This window comes from Ahaetulla prasina, chromosome 1 (assembly GCF_028640845.1).
Source record: "Ahaetulla prasina isolate Xishuangbanna chromosome 1, ASM2864084v1, whole genome shotgun sequence".
NCBI lineage: Eukaryota > Metazoa > Chordata > Lepidosauria > Squamata > Colubridae > Ahaetulla > Ahaetulla prasina.
In genome coordinates, this window is record NC_080539.1 from 183,954,308 (window position 1) to 183,972,007 (window position 17,700).

Here is a 17,700-nt window from a genome sequence, read left to right on the forward strand (position 1 = left end):
ACAGCTTTTGTTCTTCTCTTCTGGGACAGTTACAAAGGGAGAGTTCCTTTAGTAGTTAGTGAAGAACGCGCTTACAGAGCTATGATTATTTTCACTATGGTTTTGTTTCTGTTTCTGTCCAGCAGGTTCTGACAGGTTCTGGAGAACGGGCAGCGGAAATTTTGAGTAGTTCAGAGAACCTACAAATACTTCTGACTGGCCCCAGAGTGGGGTGGGAATGGGACTTTGCAGTATCCTTCCCCTGGAGTGGGGTGGGAATGGAGATTTTGCAATATCCTTCCCCTGTCACGCCCACCAAGCCACACCATGCCCACCAAGCCATGCCCAAAGAACTGGTGGTAAAAAAATTTCACCACTGGCCCATACCCCATTCATTCCGCTACCACTTGTCTCTCAGAGTAGTGGCTTCTAATTGGATCTAAGCTTTGGACTTCTTGTGCAGCCATTTGTCACCCCAACATACTTTGAACAGTCTTCAGAATTAAGTGGCTGGGCACCTGCCTATTGCTGGAAAAAGAGCAGGTAGGGAAGATCTAACGTCAAGCGTCAGCTCTTCTTGGGTCGCATTTGTTTCTTTTTAGAAAGTTGCAAAGGGAGAGGAAGCCAATCCCTGTATGAGAAAAAAGTAAAACACCCTGTTCTTCAGTCATATTTTTCAGGCTGAGAATTATATATGATTAGCATGTCAAAGCCGAAGTTCAAAGAGTGGAAGATTAAAAATTACAGTTTAGCAGGAATATTTGGGAGGTCTCTAGTACTTGCTGTATAACCAAGGTTTTGATACGTGTATATGGGCCTGGGGAGTTAGCAGTAGTGGGTTTCACCTACCTTCACTACCGGTTTGGAACTGTGAGCTTGTGAACCAACAGCAACATTTGGAACGGTGTGATTCATCATAGAGGGGTTATAATTGTGACCTTCAGTGGAAGAAGATATTGCTGGGTTCTCTTGGGTGTGCAACAGTTGGATAGGGATGGAAGAGACAAACAGTGCTTTGACCCTAAAGCAGTTCAAGTACCTGGCCAACACAGTTTTCAAGAGGGAGCAGCAGCAGTGATAAAGGTAGAATAGACGCAGGAGGGCAATTAGGAACTTTCAAAGCATTTTTGTGGCCTGATTGCTACGAGGCTTGAAATTCTGGACTTAGACAATTTAGAACTACACTGCCTTCGGTCTGACCTAAGCGTAGTACATAAAATCATCTGCTACAGCGTCCTACCTGTCAATGACTACTTCAGCTTCAACCACAACAATACACGAGCACACAATAGATACAAACTTAAGGTAAACTGCTCCAAACTCGATTGCAAAAAATACGACTTCAACAACAGAGTGGTTAATATCTGGAATGCACTACCTGACTTTGGTTTCTTCCCCAAACCCCCACAACTTTAACCTTAGACTTTCTACTGTTGACCTCACCCCATTCCTAAAAGGTCTGTAAGGAGCGTGCATAAGCACACCAATGTGCCTACCATCCTTGTCTTAATGTCCCCATTTATTCGTATCCATTTTGTATATTCATAACCTTTTTTATACTTATATCTGTAATCTTATAGATGCTTGACAAAATAAATAAAAAATAATAATTCTAGCAAAATTAGTTCACGGGGAATTGTATTCTGCTGACTGAGGAAGAAGGAGAAATTAAGAAAATAGGAGATTTATTTTAATGAAACAACATATAAATACAACGTTAGAAATGGTGTTTTGACAGAGGTTCAAAGTTTGTGCCTGTCAATTTGCTTAACTCGTGCAGAATTTGTGTTTCCTTTTCATACATCTGAAAAAGAGCAAGGCCACAATGAATGCATAAATTTCCTTTCAAATAATACAACAATGTCTGATCTTACACACTTGATTTGAATTTTGAAATTTAAACTTGTACTGTAACAGTAAATTAGAAAATCTTAGAATGTATTTACATAAGATTACATTTGGAAGCTTTTGAACAATAAAGAAAACTGAAAAATTAGAATTGTATCAAATTAGAATACTTACTTGTTGCCACTCTGTTTCTGTATTGTGTTTATAACCAAGTAAGTGGCACATGCCATGAGCAACTGTCACCTGTTGAGGGAAAAAAGCTTTTAAATGGTTTACATATTTGTAATTGATAGGCAAAATAGAATATTAGAGAAATTCCACATCACAATAATTTAAAATCATAATAGAAATAGTCATCATTTATAGAGAATACAGTGAAAACTTCGGTGTGATTTCTCCCTAGTCAGTGGAAAGAAGTTGACTTGTAGAGTGAACAAATGTATTCGATGTATGCCATTCAATTTAAAAAAACATTTTGAATTTCTAGCAATTCTACTAAAGGGGTTGGCAAACTTTTTTTCATAAAGGGTGAGATCCCACCCCTCCTCTGCTTCAATGGGCACAGCTGGCAGACTAAGGAACATGATAGACATTGGACACGTCCTCTACCAGCAAGCAGGCTGCTGAGAACTCAGCTTGTCAACTCATCTAATTCTCATATTTTATTTTTACATTTTTTATTCTGCCTTTATTATTATTATATATATTTATATTATATATATATATTATAATAATATGTTATTATAATAAATAATTAAATTATTATTTATTACGTAAATAACTCAAGGTGGCCAACACATCTAATACTTCTCCCTTTACTTATTTTCCCCACAACAACTCTGAAGTAGAGAGAATGAGTGGCCCAAAGTCACCCAGACTGTTTTCATGCCTCAGGTGGGACTAGAACACAATCTCTCCCTGTTTCTACCCTGCTGCCTTAACCAGAAGACCCACATAGCATATCATTTTTAAACAATGTTAGATTTCACCAAGATTAAACAGGAGGGAAAGAATGACTTTTGGAATGCCACTGAGTAAGGTGACCATCTGTGAGGGGATCTTAGTTGAGGAGCTGGCAACATTCCTGGAACTGGCAAGATCAACTGACAAGCACAAAGAGCGGTAACCATAATGATTTAAATACCTTAACTATGAAAGGAAAAAAAGCTAGTGACTTGTTTAAGAAAAAAATCTTGCAATAAAACACATGCTAGTAAAAATGAGAAAGCTAAAAATAAAATCGAAAGGAATCATGTTAACTTGAAGAATACTGCAAAAAAAAAAAAAAAAGGGCTACCCAAATTGTGCTATCAAAATCTGGACAAAGACTTGATGGCAGCAAAAGGATATAGATAACTTGTTTCTGCCATCTAGTGATCATTTGGATTTTTATAGTATATGTTATTCTAGATATGAAACAGTAAAATTTCTGTCAGTGGGACTGAGACATTAATGTCATATTTTTTGATACCAAAAAGTTTTTAATAATTGGAGACAATCAAACTGGAGACAATCACAATCAAAACATTTCCATTTTTATAAGTCATTTGATCGAACATTTCAGAACCTTATTCAAATAAAAATTACTACTTTTATAAATGTACACTTACTGTAAAAATACTGTTATAATCATTGTCGTTCTGTCTATATTGTTGATAGATATATTCTACTCCTAGAAAAATGTCTCCCAAATTGTAGTCATCTTGAATACAGGGCTGGGGTAATTCTCCACCTTTCAGATTCTGTGATATCCCCAAAGAAAATTCAGTTACATACATGTTCTCAATTTGATAAAACAAATGCCATGCAGAAAATGAAATGTGGTGTTAAGAACAGAGCATACAATATTTCTAAACATTTCCATATCGCACTAAGCCAAAGCAAACTATATTATCACTTAGTATTAGGTATATATCAGGATTGCTTAAGAATAATAATATATGTAAGCTCAATGGTATACTCTCAGAAGGATAATTCAGTTTTCAATGGGATTTATTTCCATCTTAACTTGCGTAGGACAAGAATTCTAGGAGTAAATTACAGAGAATATGAAGATCATTTGTACTTCTAGCCCCCTACAGAAACTTACAAATAAAACATTTATTCATTTATTAACTTTATATGTAGCCCATCTTGCCTAGTGCTTACTCTAGACAGCTTAGATAGAAGAACAGTAAAACAGGTTAAAACACCAAAATATTAAGGTAATACATGTTATCATTAAAATTTACATTTATTTTATTTATTTATTTATTTATTTATTTTATTTATTTGATTTCTATACCGCCCTTCTCCCGAAGGACTCAGGGCGGTGTACAGGCAAAAATAAAACAAACAGTGCAATATATAATTTAAAATGCAATTAAAAAACTTATTTTAAAATTGGCCTGAAAATTAAAATATACAGTGAGCTAAAAACCCCATTTAAAATTAATTAATAAGAATTTTAAAAATTTGATAAAATTCAATTTAAGACAGCCCCGCGCGAATAAAAAGATGTGTCTTCAGTTCGCGACGGAATGTCCGAAGGTCAGGTATTTGGCGTAAACCCGGGGGAAGTTCGTTCCAGAGTGTGGGAGCCCCCACAGAGAAGGACCTTTCCCTGGGGGCCGCCAGCCGACATTGCTTGGCGGACAGCACCCTGAGAAGTCCCTCTCTGTGAGAGCGTACGGGTCGGTGGGAGGCATATGGTAACAGCAGGCGGTCCCGTAAGTACCCAGGCCCTAAGCCATGGAGCGCTTTAAAGGTCGTAACCAGCACCTTAAAGTGCACTCGAAAGGCCACAGGCAGCCAGTGCAGTCTGCGCAGGAGCGGTGTTATATGGGAGCTACGCGGAGCTCCCTCTATCACCCGCGCAGCTGCATTCTGGACTAACTGAAGCCTCCGAGTGCACTTCAAGGGGAGCCCCATGTAGAGAGCATTACAATAATCCAAGCGAGAGGTAACGAGCGCATGAGTGACCGTGCACAAGGCATCCCGATCAAGGAAGGGGCGCAACTGCCGAACCAGGCGAACCTGGTGGAAGGCCCCCCCAGAGACGGCCGTCAAATGATCTTCAAACCATCTTCCGGCTCGTCATCGACAGCAGCTCGGGAGTTCACGGCCTCCATGACGGCCTTGGACCTGACTCAAGTAGTTGATGGCCCTACCCACATTGGGGGTGGTACACTCGATCTGATTTTTGTCTCTGGTCAGTGGTCGAGAGATCTGGACTTAAAGGAAATAGTCATTGAACCTTTGTCATGGTCAGATCACTCTCTCCTTCGCCTGGACTTTCTGACCGCCATCCAACACCGCAGGGAGACGGAGCCGATGCGTTGGTTCCGTCCCAGGCGCCTGATGGACCCGGAGAGGTTCCGGACGGAGCTTGGGCCATTCCCTGAGGGTCTGGCTCACGGCACGTCTGAGGAACTTGTTGCGGCCTGGGAACGGGCCACGGCGGGGGCCTTAGATCGTGTCATGCCTCTGCGGCCTCTGACCCGGCGCAGGTCCCAACCGGCTCCTTGGTTCTCCGAGGAGCTGAGGGGGATGAAGCGCCGGAGAAGACGCCTAGAGAGTTCCTGGAGGTCTAGCCGTTCAGAGGCTGATCGGACACTAGTGAAGTCCTATACTAGGACTTACCTAGTGACAATGAGGGAAGCGAGGCGTTGCTACGCCTCCTCCCTCATTGCGTCGGCAGATAACCGCCCAGCCGCCCTGTTTCGGGTGACCTGCCCTCCTTCACCAGGGGAGCAGGATGACCCGCTGCAGGGACGTGCTGAGGAGTTTAACGGTTATCTATACGATAAAATCGTTCAGCTTCGGGACGGGTTGGACCAAAATTGCGGTGACTCAGGTGAGACGCTCGAGGGTGGTCTTGGTGACATTGTTTGGGATGAGTTTGACCCTGTGGCTCCCGAGGACATGGACAGGTTGTTGGGTAGGTTGAATGCCACCACGTGTTTACTGGACCCGTGCCCCTCCTGGCTGGTGCTGGCCACTCAGGAGGTGACACAAGGCTGGCTCCAGGCGATTACGACTGCTTCTTTGGTGGAGGGTGTCTTTCCGGCCGCCTTGAAAGAGGCGGTGGTGAGGCCCCTCCTTAAGAAGCCTTCCCTGGATCCGGCTGTTTTAGGTAATTATCGTCCGGTCTCCAACCTTCGCTTCGTGGCGAAGGTTGTAGAGAGTATGGTGGCATATCAGTTTCCCTTGCACCTGGATGAAACTGTCTATCTAGACCCGTTCCAGTCCGGTTTCCAGCCCGGTTACAGCACGGAGACGGCTTTGGTCGCGTTGGTGGATGATCTCTGGAGGGCCAGGGATAGGGGTTGTTCCTCTGCCCTGGTCCTATTAGACCTCTCAGCGGCTTTCGATACCATCGACCATGGTATCCTGCTGCGCCGATTGGAGGGATTGGGAGTGGGAGGCACCGTTTATCGGTGGTTCTCCTCCTATCTCTCCGACCGTCGCAGTCGGTGTTGACAGGGGGCAGAGGTCGGCCCCGAGGCGCCTCACTTGTGGGTGCCGCAGGGTCGATCCTCTCGCCTTCTGTTTAACATCTACATGAAGCCGCTGGGTGAGATCATCAGTGGTTTCGTGTGAAGTACCAGCTGTATGGATGACACCCAGCTGTACTTTTCCACACCGGACCACCCCAACGGTTATCAAGTGCTGTCCCGGTGTCTGGAGGCCGTACGGGTCTGGATGGGGAGAAACAGGCTCAAGCTCAATCCCTCCAAGACAGAGTGGCTGTGGATGCCGGCATCCCGGTACAGTCAGCTAAATCCGCGGCTGACCATCGGTGGCAAGTCATTGGCCCCGATGGAGAGGGTCCGCAACTTAGGCGTCCTCCTGGATGAACGGCTGTCTCTAGAAGATCATTTGATGGCCGTCTCCAGGAGAGCGTTCTACCAGGTTCGCCTGGTACGCCAGTTGCGCCCCTTTCTGGACCGGGATGCCCTATGCACGGTCACTCACGCACTCGTGACGTCTCGCCTGGATTACTGCAATGCTCTCTACATGGGGCTCCCCTTGAAGGGCATCCGGAGGCTACAGTTAGTCCAGAATGCGGCTGCGCTGGTGATAGATGGAGCCCCGTGGCTCCCGCATAACACCTATCCTGCGCAGACTGCACTGGCTACCTGTGGCCTTCCGGGTGCGCTTCAAGGTTTTGGTGACCACCTTTAAATCGCTCCATGGCATAGGGCCGGGTTATTTACGGGACCGCCGACTGCTACCGAATACCTCTCACCGACCCGTGCGCTCTCATAGAGAGGGACTCCTCAGGGTGCCGTCAGCGAGGCAATGTCGTCTGGCGACGCCCAGGGGAAGGGCCTTCTCTGTGGGGGCTCCCACCCTCTGGAACGAACTACCCCCCGGACTTCGTCAGCTTTCCGACCTTCGGACCTTCCGCCGCGGGCTTAAAACATACTTATTTAATTGCGCAGGACTGAGTTAGATTTTAAATTTATGGGTTTTAAATTGGGTTTTATATCTATATTTTTTTAATTATCGGGCTTTTAGAATAAGTTTTTTAATTGCTTTTATATTGTATTTATGTGTTTTTAAGTGCCTGTAAACCGCCCTGAGTCCTTCGGGAGATAGGGCGGTATATAAATATGATCAAATAAAATAAAAATAAATAAATAAACGACAGCCGTTCATCCAGGAGGACACCTAAGTTGCGCACCCTATCCTTTGGGGCCAATAACTCGCCTCCAACAGTCAGCCGCGGCTGCAGCTGACTGAATCGGGGTGCCGGCATCCACAGCCACTCCGTCTTGGAGGGATTAAGCTTGAGCCTGTTTCTCCCCATCCAGACCCATACGGCTTCCACGCACCGGGACAGCACTTCAACAGCTTCATTGGGGTGGCCTGGGGTGGAGAAGTACAGCTGGGTGTCATCAGCGTACAGCTGGTATCTCACCCCAAAGCCACTGATGATCTCACCCAACGGCTTCATATAGATGTTGAACAGAAGGGGCGAGAGAATCGACCCCTGCGGCACCCCACAAGTGAGGTCCCTCGCGGTCGACCTCTGCCCCCCTGTCAACATCGTCTGCAACCGGTCAGAGAGATAGGAGGAGAACCACCGATACACGGTGCTCCCACTCCCAATCCCCCCAACTGGCGCAGCAGGATACCATGGTCGATGGTATCAAAAGCCGCTGAGAGGTCTAATAGGACCAGGGCAGAGGAATAACCCCTGGCCCTGGCCCTCCAGAGATCATCCACCAATGCGACCAAAGCTGTCTCCGTGCTGTACCCGGGTCGGAAACCGGACTGGAACGGGTCTAGATAGATGGCTTCATCCAGGTATTGGGGTAGCTGTCGCGCCACAGCACTCTCTACAACCTTCGCAACAAAGCGAAGGTTGGAGACTGGACGATAATTACCCAAAATAGCTGGGTCCAGGGAGGGCTTCTTGAGGAGGGGTCTCACCACCGCCTCTTTCAAGGCGGCAGGGAAAACCCCTTCCAACAAAGAAGCGTTGATAATCCCCTGGAGCCAGCCTCGTGTCACCTCCTGAGTGGCCAGTACCAACCAGGAAGGACACGGGTCCAGTAAACATGTAGTGGCGTGAAGCCTCCCCAACAACCTGTCCACGTCCTCGGGAGCCACAGGGTCAAACTCATCCCAAATGGACTCAACAAGACGTGTCTCCTCTCCCTCGCTTGGATCATCCCAATTTCGGTCCAGACCATCCCGGAGCTGAGCGATTTTATCGTATAGATAACCACTAAACTCCTCAGCACGTCCCTGCAACGGGTCATCCCGCACCTCCTGATATTTTCTTCTCATACATATTAATTACAATAGTTATAAAATAAAGCTTGAAAAACAAGTAATCTTTTAGGTATCCTTTTATTCACACATTCTGCAATATCCACTATTATGGATATTGATGCATTTTACATAATGAGCCCTGCTGTTTTTCAGGACTTTCATTTTTGATGTGCCACAGTAATTGTCCTTTCCTCTACCATGAAGATTTCTGGGTAGGGCCTGAATCATTCCTAATTTTTCTGACTTTTCCATTGTCCTCGTATATAAACATGATACCGTTCTATGTATTAATACCTGATTTCTGATAAAATTATTGCCAAGCTCTAAAGGAATAAATGAGCAAACACATACCTCATGAAAAGGAAAAGATAACACATCAGTAGGGATATTCTTCTGTCTGTAAATTCTGTTGAGTTGCTGTATGTACATATTACTAACACAAATTACACCAAGGTCAAACTTTTGCACACCCAAAATAGAACGGAGTTGTTCTATGTTCTTGCGAAGTGGGACTCTCCTGATTGGAATAGCTCTCTGCAAATTACGTATGATCAGGCTCATCTCATAAAAATTGAAGAATTTTACACAGTCCTGCAAAGTAGACTATGGTTAGACACCAATTACTAGGCAGGTGGAACAACTTAAAATGAGAAGTATTGCAGTATTTTGGATAACAAAAGAATTGTAGCATTTTCATTTTATTTGGAGTTGCCAGGTTTCCCAAGATAAAAAAGGCACTCCCTAAAGAGTTTTTGCAAAGTTAAAGAATGGAAGATGAAACCTGATCCCCCAAAAAATAGAAATGGCCCAACTGACTTTAAGGTGAAGCCTGATATAGTAACAGCAAAAGCACTCATCAAGCTAAACAATACAATTGTGGGGTTACTGCTTCTTCACTAGAGTTCAGTGCCCAGAGAGCCCTTTTCAGATCCATTTTCAATTGAAGATAGCATCTGAAATGACAGAATGTTAAGATCAAGGCATAAAAAATTATTAAAGTGCAGTGGTGATGCTTCTATCTGCCCCAGCTTTTGTGACTGTATAAGAAAAGAATTAACACCCATACCCAAGTGTTATGACTGCTACACCTGAGCCCTGCCCTTCCACCAAAAATGCAGAGATGAAAACAATACAGGTTCCCAGCCACCACCCCTTTTTGAAATGTACCTTAATGTTGAGAAACATTTCCCTCTACTAACTTCCATGAACACGTTATATGTAAATTGTGAGGGGGCGTTATAATTTAGAAAGTGGTTGTGAATACCCTAATCCAGACTTTCTCAATCTTGGCAGCTTTAAGATAGGTGGTCGCAGTACGTGTGTGTGTGTGGTGGGGGATTCTGGGCGCTGAAGTCCATCCATCTCAAAGTTGTCAAGGTTGTGAAACCCTGCTCTAATCCAGAGCAAAACTTTCAAACTAGAAGTGGGACTTTCGTGAAATATACCTTTGCCGCAAAAGTCGTCCGTCTAATCACTTCTCTATTCACTCTGTATTATAAACTACCTCCAGGCCCTTCCTCGTTTTATAAATATATATATAAAAAGAGAGACGAAGCTCCGTTAAAAGAAGCTCTTATATTTTAAAACTGGTTTGTTCTCAGCACTCTTCGTTTTCGGCGAGAGGCGTAAAACGGAGCCCTGCGCTATCGACAGAAGCTCCGCAATCCTATTCGTGGGTGGGGGCGGGGCCTCCTTCAAGAGCATGCGACGCTCTGTCCGTTGCGTTGCGTCATTTCCGTACTGCGCGGGAGACGGCGGGGAGCTGCGCGGAGTCCCTTCTTTCGTAGGTGGAGCTGAGCCGCTCCGCCTCTTCAGGGTCAATTTCGGTTTGTTTATGCGACGGAGGGAAGTAATTCGGGATTCACGGCTTACTGTTGTAGGAAAGGTGTCCTCTGTACATCTTCAGAGGTATCATTTCTCTCTCTCTCTCTCTCATTTTTCCTGATAGTTGGGCCCGGGCAGCGCAGATAGAAACTAGGAGGCCAAAGTTAAATCTCAGCTCGGAGGTTTACGGGCTGATGAGGGGAAGTAATGATGTTCCACTTGCTTTGTACTCACGGCGGGTGTTGCTGAGGCGGCAGAAGGCAGGCAGAACTTCCACGGTTGGGATAGATTACAACTTCGGCTAACGTGTGTAGAAATTCTCCCTTCTATTTATTTATGAGTGCTAACGTCCAGGGTTATCCAGTGGAGCTGGCGGAAGATTCAGAACAGATTAAAAGAAGTTCCGCTTTACGCCGTATCAAGTGTATCGAGTCTAAATTGCAGTTTCAGGTGTTGGGTTCTCATCCCTAAAACCCTACGTGGCTCAGGGCTGGAGTAGCAACGGGACCACCTTTCTCCTCTGCCCATCCTACAGATCTGGCAGGTTGAGTAAGCTCCAGTCCCATCAACTTCCACTCTCAACTTCCACTGGCTGGAAAATTTCGGGAGTTAGGTTGTTGTATGTAATGGTGTGTGAGAATGACCATGGGAGGTATGGAGAAGAGCCACAGCCAGGGGAATTGTTGGATTCCCCTGTATTCGTCTGGGTGTGATTCTTGTCTGGACTACCTCGCATGGCTGATAGCTGTGAAACATTGGCATAAACAATGGCATTTTGTAAGCTCCTGGATGCCTCTCTTCTCTATCATTTTTGGGTTACCATTCTCCCAGAGGTCTGTTCAGCCCTGCTCTGCTTTAGAAAGGAATAGAAAACGTAGCTTTTCAGAAAGCCCATGGCCCAAGATAGTGTTGTGAATCTAATTAGGGATGAGGGATGGCAGAAATGAGTTGTACCTCTCCCCATGGTTTAGTGAGTTTTAAAATGTAAGTTGTCTTGAGTCTTTCTGACATGGTGATATATAAATCAAATAAATACACTGCTTATTTTATTATTATTTTATTATTATTTTATTATTATTGCTTATTTTCCTCACAAATGATAACTATTTCTGAATTTGAATGATTTTTAAACTCCATTGAAAATTAATGTTGATACTGGTTATTATCACCAGTACCACAGAAAACCTGTCTCTCAATATCAGACGCTGTAAAACACAAACAGGAGAGTACTTCTGCCCTTGTGATCTGCCTGTTGGCTGCCATAGACACATGACTAGTTATTGTAGAAACAGTACTGGAACAGGTAGATCTTCCATCAATTCCAACACTATTCTTATACCATGCTTCTATTCTTAACCTATTTTTTTAATCCTAACTATTTCCTGAAAAATATGGTGTTAGCTTTTATGGGGGGGAGAGGGGTTAATTTAAGGAGATATTATAGAATAGTTACATTTATCTGAGCTCCTATCATTCAAGGTGGCAGTATGATTAAACAGATGTTCCCATGATTGTATGTTCTGTAATTAAATAATTTATTGTAAGTTTTGACTTAATGGACCATGTTTTAACAATAGACTAAATCTGTCTATATGCCATATGCTTCTGAGTATGTATAAAATCTCATTCTCATTTTGTGTTTGTAAAATGCATAAAATACGCATGATTATTTCCATTCCACTCTACACATGGATAAGACACAAATATGCATGGTAAAATTTCATTTGAATTTGATAACTTATTTAATGGATGCCTCTTTCTCCCATACCTATCAAATTGTGGATTGACATATATATGTTACTTATATAGTATAGAAAATAAGCATGTGTACAAGGAATTGAAATACCTGTCAACTGTGTGAGCTTTCGTTTTAATTTGAAGCAGTTTAGTTCATATACACATTTACTCTCTTAAGCTTTTTTTAAACAAAAGCCTAGCATATTTCCGTTCTGGGTCAGTGTCCTATCTAGTCCATCTGATTCGTTTTTCATCTTAGGTAACAATATTTAAAAAAGTATTTTTGTCATTTCTCAAGAAGTTATTTCAGAAGAGGATGGAAGGCCAAAGAACTAACTTAAATAGATTTAGTTATCATTGTATCATAACTCAGTTCTAGTATTTGCATATGTACTGAAGATGTATTTTCTATGAGAATAAAACCATATATATTTGTGTAGATTTGATTAGCACTTTTCTTTCTTTCTTTACAACTAGAAAGAAAATCATTATTTTAAATGACTATTATTTGGGCCTGTCTCCAGAATAATAAGAGTTGTCATTCCACAAGTGATTTATGGTAAGATACTTGTATTTAAAATCATAGTTTAGTTTCAAATTAAGTTTAACAGTGAGAGGACTCATAGTGATATGCTCAGTGTTTTCTAGTGAGTTGTATAGTTTGTAAAAGGCTTCATAAGTCAAGACTCATTTTAATGAAATGGCTATGTTGCATTTGTATCTTAGATGCAGATCAGGTGCATTTGAGGTACATCCTAGATAGCACAATTCAGTTCTTAAATTGGAATATGTCTTGTTGGAGAATAACATTGCAAACCAAGGCAAGCGCTTTGGATTATAATAGGATAGAAATGGAATAAATAAATTAAAAATACACTATTGTGTTTCTTTTTTTAAAAAAAAATCAGCTTAAAAGGATTGTTTATGTTTATTAATTTTATGACTTAAATTGTATATTTCAGGACTAAAAGATGAAAGCCAAAGGAATGTAGACAAAAGCTATTTTATATATATTAACATCACCAAAAATGAATCCAAATACTCCTTTCAGTGGACAGCCTTCAGGAGTTTTTCAAGCATCACCTGGTGTGTCAACTGGAATGTTTTCAAGTCAGCCACCATTCCAGTTCAATCAGCTCTCTCTCTTTGGATTGAACAGTGGAGGAGTAAAGAATCCAGGATTTACTGACTTTACTGTTACTTCAGGACTGCATAATTCTTCAGGGCAAGGTTTGGGATTTGGGCAACTTCCAGGGTTTACACAATCTTATTCTCTTGGACAAACAACATCATTTGTGACTTCCACACCAATGACAGCTTCTGCTCCCAGCAAATCTGGATTTAGTTTCAGACCACCCACAAATCTTGGCAATTCTCAGAGTACTTCTGCTTTTGGAACCGTGCTTGGAGAAGCTTCAGGTGGTAGTTTTGTGAGATCAGATTTCAGTTTCAAAAGTCCTGAAAATGCAGTGTTCAAACCTATCTTTGGGACTAATTCAGAACAAGAGAAAATACCAACTTCCGCTGTTTCTTCTTCTTTTACATTTTCTTTTCCAAGTGGTGCAGGACCTGGAAAATTAACCCCTTTTGTCATTTCTCAGGAAAGCAGCAATTCAAGTAATATTGGTTTCAGTTTTTCCAAACCAGTCAGTAGTAGCAGTGCTTCAGCAGTTTCTTTCAGTACTTCTTTACCAAGTAAGACTCTTGCAGATGATAAAAAGAGACCTATGGCTCTCTTTACAAGTCCTAGTAGTAGTTTTTCTTCTTTTTCAACCTCATCTTTGCCTTTGAGAGATACTTTCCAAATTAACAAAACTAACAAGATGGAACATGACGATTTGTTCATTCCAAGTGAGCCACTTCCCAGTCTTGGGAAGGGAATGAAAAGGAAAGAAGAACAAGAGCATTCCCCAAGACATCATGATTATGACGCTGATGAACTAGAACCTCCATCGAGGAATGATCATGCTTCTAATAAGCGTCCTGTTAGACTGAATCGTCCACCTACACAAGGTCTTTTTGGTAGAGTATTACAAGATGTTCTGAAAAGCAACAAAAAGGAATCCAAAATTGAGCGTGTTCCCATTGAACCTGGAGAAATGGTAGCAACAAGTGTGGCAGGGGGAAGTCAGTCTGGCTTTACAATGGCTAAACCAATATCAACACTAAGAAAAGAAGAAAAGGGAAAATTGAAACATGGTAGGTAGCAGAGCTTAACAGGAATTTATCAAATGGAAGTGGAAATAGTTGCAATTAATTACATTGTAATGCTTATAAGTAGAACATTTTGTATTTTGCTTGATACATAGATATGACTTTGAAATATACATGCTTATTTTTAATACTATTTGATTACTTCCAGATTCTGCTGCCTCTAACCCTTTGCGTCGAAATCGGAGCACTGGGAGTATAGAAAGCCTTGGATGCTCACCAAGTGAACTGACAGCCATCCAGTGTAAAAATATTCCTGATCATCTAAATGACAGAAATGTTCTTCACAAACACTTTGAGAAGTTTATTAAAATCCAACAAATCCGTACCAACCGTAACAAAAAGTTAGCCATTATACGCTGTTTTGATCATGTGAGTTTTAAAATATCAGAAGATTAATAGCTATAGATGGTATATATTAGACTAACTACTGGGAAATTTATTCCATATGCTTCTAAAGTTCGTTGGCTACTATGATATTTTGCAATTTAATCTTGGCTACACTATTTAAGTTGCAATTAAACACAAATTTCATTAAAATTATTGGGATATCAGTGGCCATTCTGAGCTGCAGTTTATAATACATGTTTTATGGAAATGGTGACTATAAAATAATAATTTTACTTAGCCTTCTAAAAACATTTTTTTTCAAATAGTTAACTGTGTGACATAAAACTTTCTAATCGATGATACCAGGTCTGCATGTTGACATTTTCTTAATAGTAGAAATTGCATCCTTTTAAATGGGAAATTCCTGGAAAAAGTAAATTATTGTAGAAAATTGAGACAGAAAAAACATTGGCATATCAAACAGACATTTGCCCTCTTGAGGGACCAATTTTCTCATTTAGTGAATGAGAGAGTGGATTTGATACAAGATTTAAGCTGCACATGTGCTAATTGTTACTACAGATACAACTTTTTTAATTGTACTCCAGACATTCATATAGTTAATAAATATGGGACAGATAGGCAGATATAATTTTCAACACATGTGAATTCTGGGAGAGAATGAAGAAAAATCTCTAAAAAAGATGACTTTCCCAGTGGTTTCAGATGGCAGAAGATATATGAAATCTTCTAGTAAAGGGTATCCCTTCTTAGTTCTTACACTTTGACAAACAAATATATGGATCTTTTCTAAAAAAAATTAATTATTTGCCATTGTTGCATTTGTTTGTGTCTAGTGTGTGGTTTGTGTGTGTCTGTTTGTAAGGGGGGGGCAGGGCGGGAAGAGCACAAGAGCATCTTATGATAAAGCAAAATGTTCCAGGATCTTATCACGCCTGGTTATCTTTCACATTTCACTGAATGAGAAACTTGATGCCCAATTTATTTATTTTTTTGCTCTGTCATTTTCCTCAGATCAGATTTCATTTAAAATTCAAGAAAATCATCTTTGTATTGTTTTAGATTCCTATAAGAGATTGCCAGGACTAGAAAATGTTCCGCTGCAAGAAAGGAACTCCTGTATTGGGCACACTGGTTGGGAACCACTGCCCTAGGGACTCAGGGCGGTTTACAGGCAGATAAAAATACATATAAATACAAAATAAAACATTCATTAAAAAACTTATTCCAAATAGCCAAATAATTAAAAATAACAGTATACATAATATACTGTTATATAATATATATATACATATATATACAGTATACAGTATATAATTTATATATACATATATATTCAGCCTCCAAATTATGGGAAAGAAAGTTCATATAATGTCAGATGAGAATTATTTTCGGTTGCAGTTTTTCATTACTTTACTTTTTGATTTCCCTATTCTAATAATTTGATTTATTTTGTGCCTGAATAGGTATGTGCAATTTATCTCAAGTTACAACTCCATCTTATTAGAGAAGATGGACATTTCATGTAAATCCTGTCTCTAGTGTTATATTGGAGTGTCTGCTTTCACAAGAAATGTCATCCTGTTTCCCATAAAGTGAATAATTGTTAAAAGTCTTCCTTATATAATAAATGGTTGCTGTCATTAAATAATAATATATAACATTTTATATGCCACACTGTTTCTAACTAACCTTTTCCCCCTCTAGGCATCTGCTGTTTTGGCTAGAAAGAAAGTAAAAGACTTACACAAAGATATAGTGACAAATTGGCATAAAAAGAAACCAAGTAAGCTATTTTGTTTTAAAGATCAGATATTAAAATATTGTAAATATTTTTTGTTTCGTAGAGACTACTGGCAATGTTTGAAACTTTTATTAGAATCTGTGACTTAGTGAGACATGCATAAGCATGTTACCTTCTTAGCTTTCCCACATCATTTCTTCCTGTATGAAAAGCTTTCAATTCAGCCTTTGATTAATCATTACTTGTGTCATTTGAAACTAAGACGCAATGGTTAATTTTAACCAATGGTTGTTTATTAAAATGATTTATTTAAATTGGTTGTACTAGAAGTTGCAGCTTGTCAGAACTGAAGGTTAGTGTTTCTGAACTCTTTTTTAGGCCAGGAGAAAGAATATTCAAGACTGAGGATGGGGTGGGGGTGGGAAATTTAGCATTACTCATTATGAAGGTGAAAAATGTCTAACAGGTATATTATCTTTGTGCTATGCATTAAAGTTGCACTCCAGAAAAATGCTGGGGTTAAAAGAAATGAGGAAGTAGGAGAGGTTGAGAGGAAAATGGAAGGGATTATAGCAAAATGAGCATGTTTTAAAACATACAAATTAAAATAAGAGAACCAAAAAAAGAACACTGGTAGGTTTACTGGCCTCAGTTCTTAAAGAGTGCAGCATTAGATAGAACATGGTAGAAGTAAAACCCATCGACAATGTTGACTTTTTCTTTATTCTCAAAACTATCTTATTTTTTACATGGGCAGGATGAACAATTATATAGCACAGCATTAAAAGATCAGAGAGCCTTTTTCTATTTTAATTATGAGACTCTTTGGGAAACAATATTTGTCTTAAAAAAAAGGATAAAGCTAGAGCAAGTAAATCAAGAACAAAATTCCCCACTTAAGCTAGAATTAAAGCAATGGTTATCATTCTGTACTATTGCCTAACTTACCTTAACAATGTCTGCATATGTTTAATTCCAATATGTTTCATGTTTTAGATTATGTTTCATAATGTTTCCGAAATAAATTCAATGGATCAGTAACACTGGACAACACTTTTCCCCAAAAAAGTTTGGCTTCCTGAAAAACTTTTGGTGATACGATAAGAGTCCTTCAAACTGAACAGAAATAAAATTTTAGAATAACAGTATATGTAGCTATCTTGACAAATATGAAATTAACTTTTAATGACTATAATGTATTTAATCACATAATGTAGTGGCCCCCAACCTTTTGGGTGCCA

General features: G+C 40.7%; 2 protein-coding genes across 4 annotated transcripts in view; one reads left to right on the forward strand and one right to left on the reverse strand.

Annotated features, from left to right (window-relative positions):
• Positions 1-458: 458 nt before the first annotated feature.
• On the reverse strand, positions 459-10,273 carry YBEY (ybeY metalloendoribonuclease). Of its 2 annotated transcripts, none has more exons than XM_058184700.1 (5): positions 10,038-10,273; positions 8,944-9,545; positions 3,438-3,569; positions 2,002-2,070; positions 459-1,783 (listed from the first exon to the last, which is right to left on the reverse strand). In XM_058184700.1, the coding sequence occupies exons 2-5, from the start codon at positions 9,151-9,153 to the stop codon at positions 1,697-1,699; spliced, it is 498 nt and encodes a 165-aa protein (XP_058040683.1). In that variant the 5' UTR covers positions 9,154-9,545; positions 10,038-10,273; the 3' UTR covers positions 459-1,696. The 2 variants fall into 2 exon arrangements, with proteins under 2 accessions (XP_058040683.1, XP_058040676.1); XM_058184693.1 differs by having other exon boundaries at positions 462-1,783; positions 8,944-9,183.
• An 80-nt stretch (positions 10,274-10,353) lies between these two features.
• The window catches only part of MCM3AP (minichromosome maintenance complex component 3 associated protein), a 55,133-nt gene continuing 47,786 nt past the window's right edge, over positions 10,354-17,700 (forward strand). The window contains exons 1-5 of one of the 2 annotated variants that reach the window (XM_058184633.1): positions 10,354-10,500; positions 12,631-12,712; positions 13,116-14,352; positions 14,516-14,736; positions 16,423-16,501. In XM_058184633.1, the coding sequence (XP_058040616.1) occupies positions 13,182-14,352; positions 14,516-14,736; positions 16,423-16,501 (1,471 nt within the window). In that variant the 5' untranslated portion in view covers positions 10,354-10,500; positions 12,631-12,712; positions 13,116-13,181. The remainder of the gene's footprint in view (positions 10,501-12,630; positions 12,713-13,115; positions 14,353-14,515; positions 14,737-16,422; positions 16,502-17,700) is intronic. The other variant, XM_058184643.1, reaches the window with a different exon arrangement.

What these genes read in the sequence shown, in the direction of transcription:
- YBEY (XM_058184700.1), bottom strand. Translation starts at nt 9,153, where the DNA reads ATGAGCCTGATCATACGTAATTTGCAGAGAGCTATTCCAATCAGGAGA. An exon ending in TATCTTTTCCTTTTCATGAG is followed by an intron (nt 3,570 to 8,943) that starts GTATGTGTTTGC and finishes GGGATATCACAG; the next exon opens with AATCTGAAAGGTGGAGAATT. An exon ending in CAGAAACAGAGTGGCAACAA is followed by an intron (nt 1,784 to 2,001) that starts GTAAGTATTCTA and finishes GCTCTTTTTCAG; the next exon opens with ATGTATGAAAAGGAAACACA.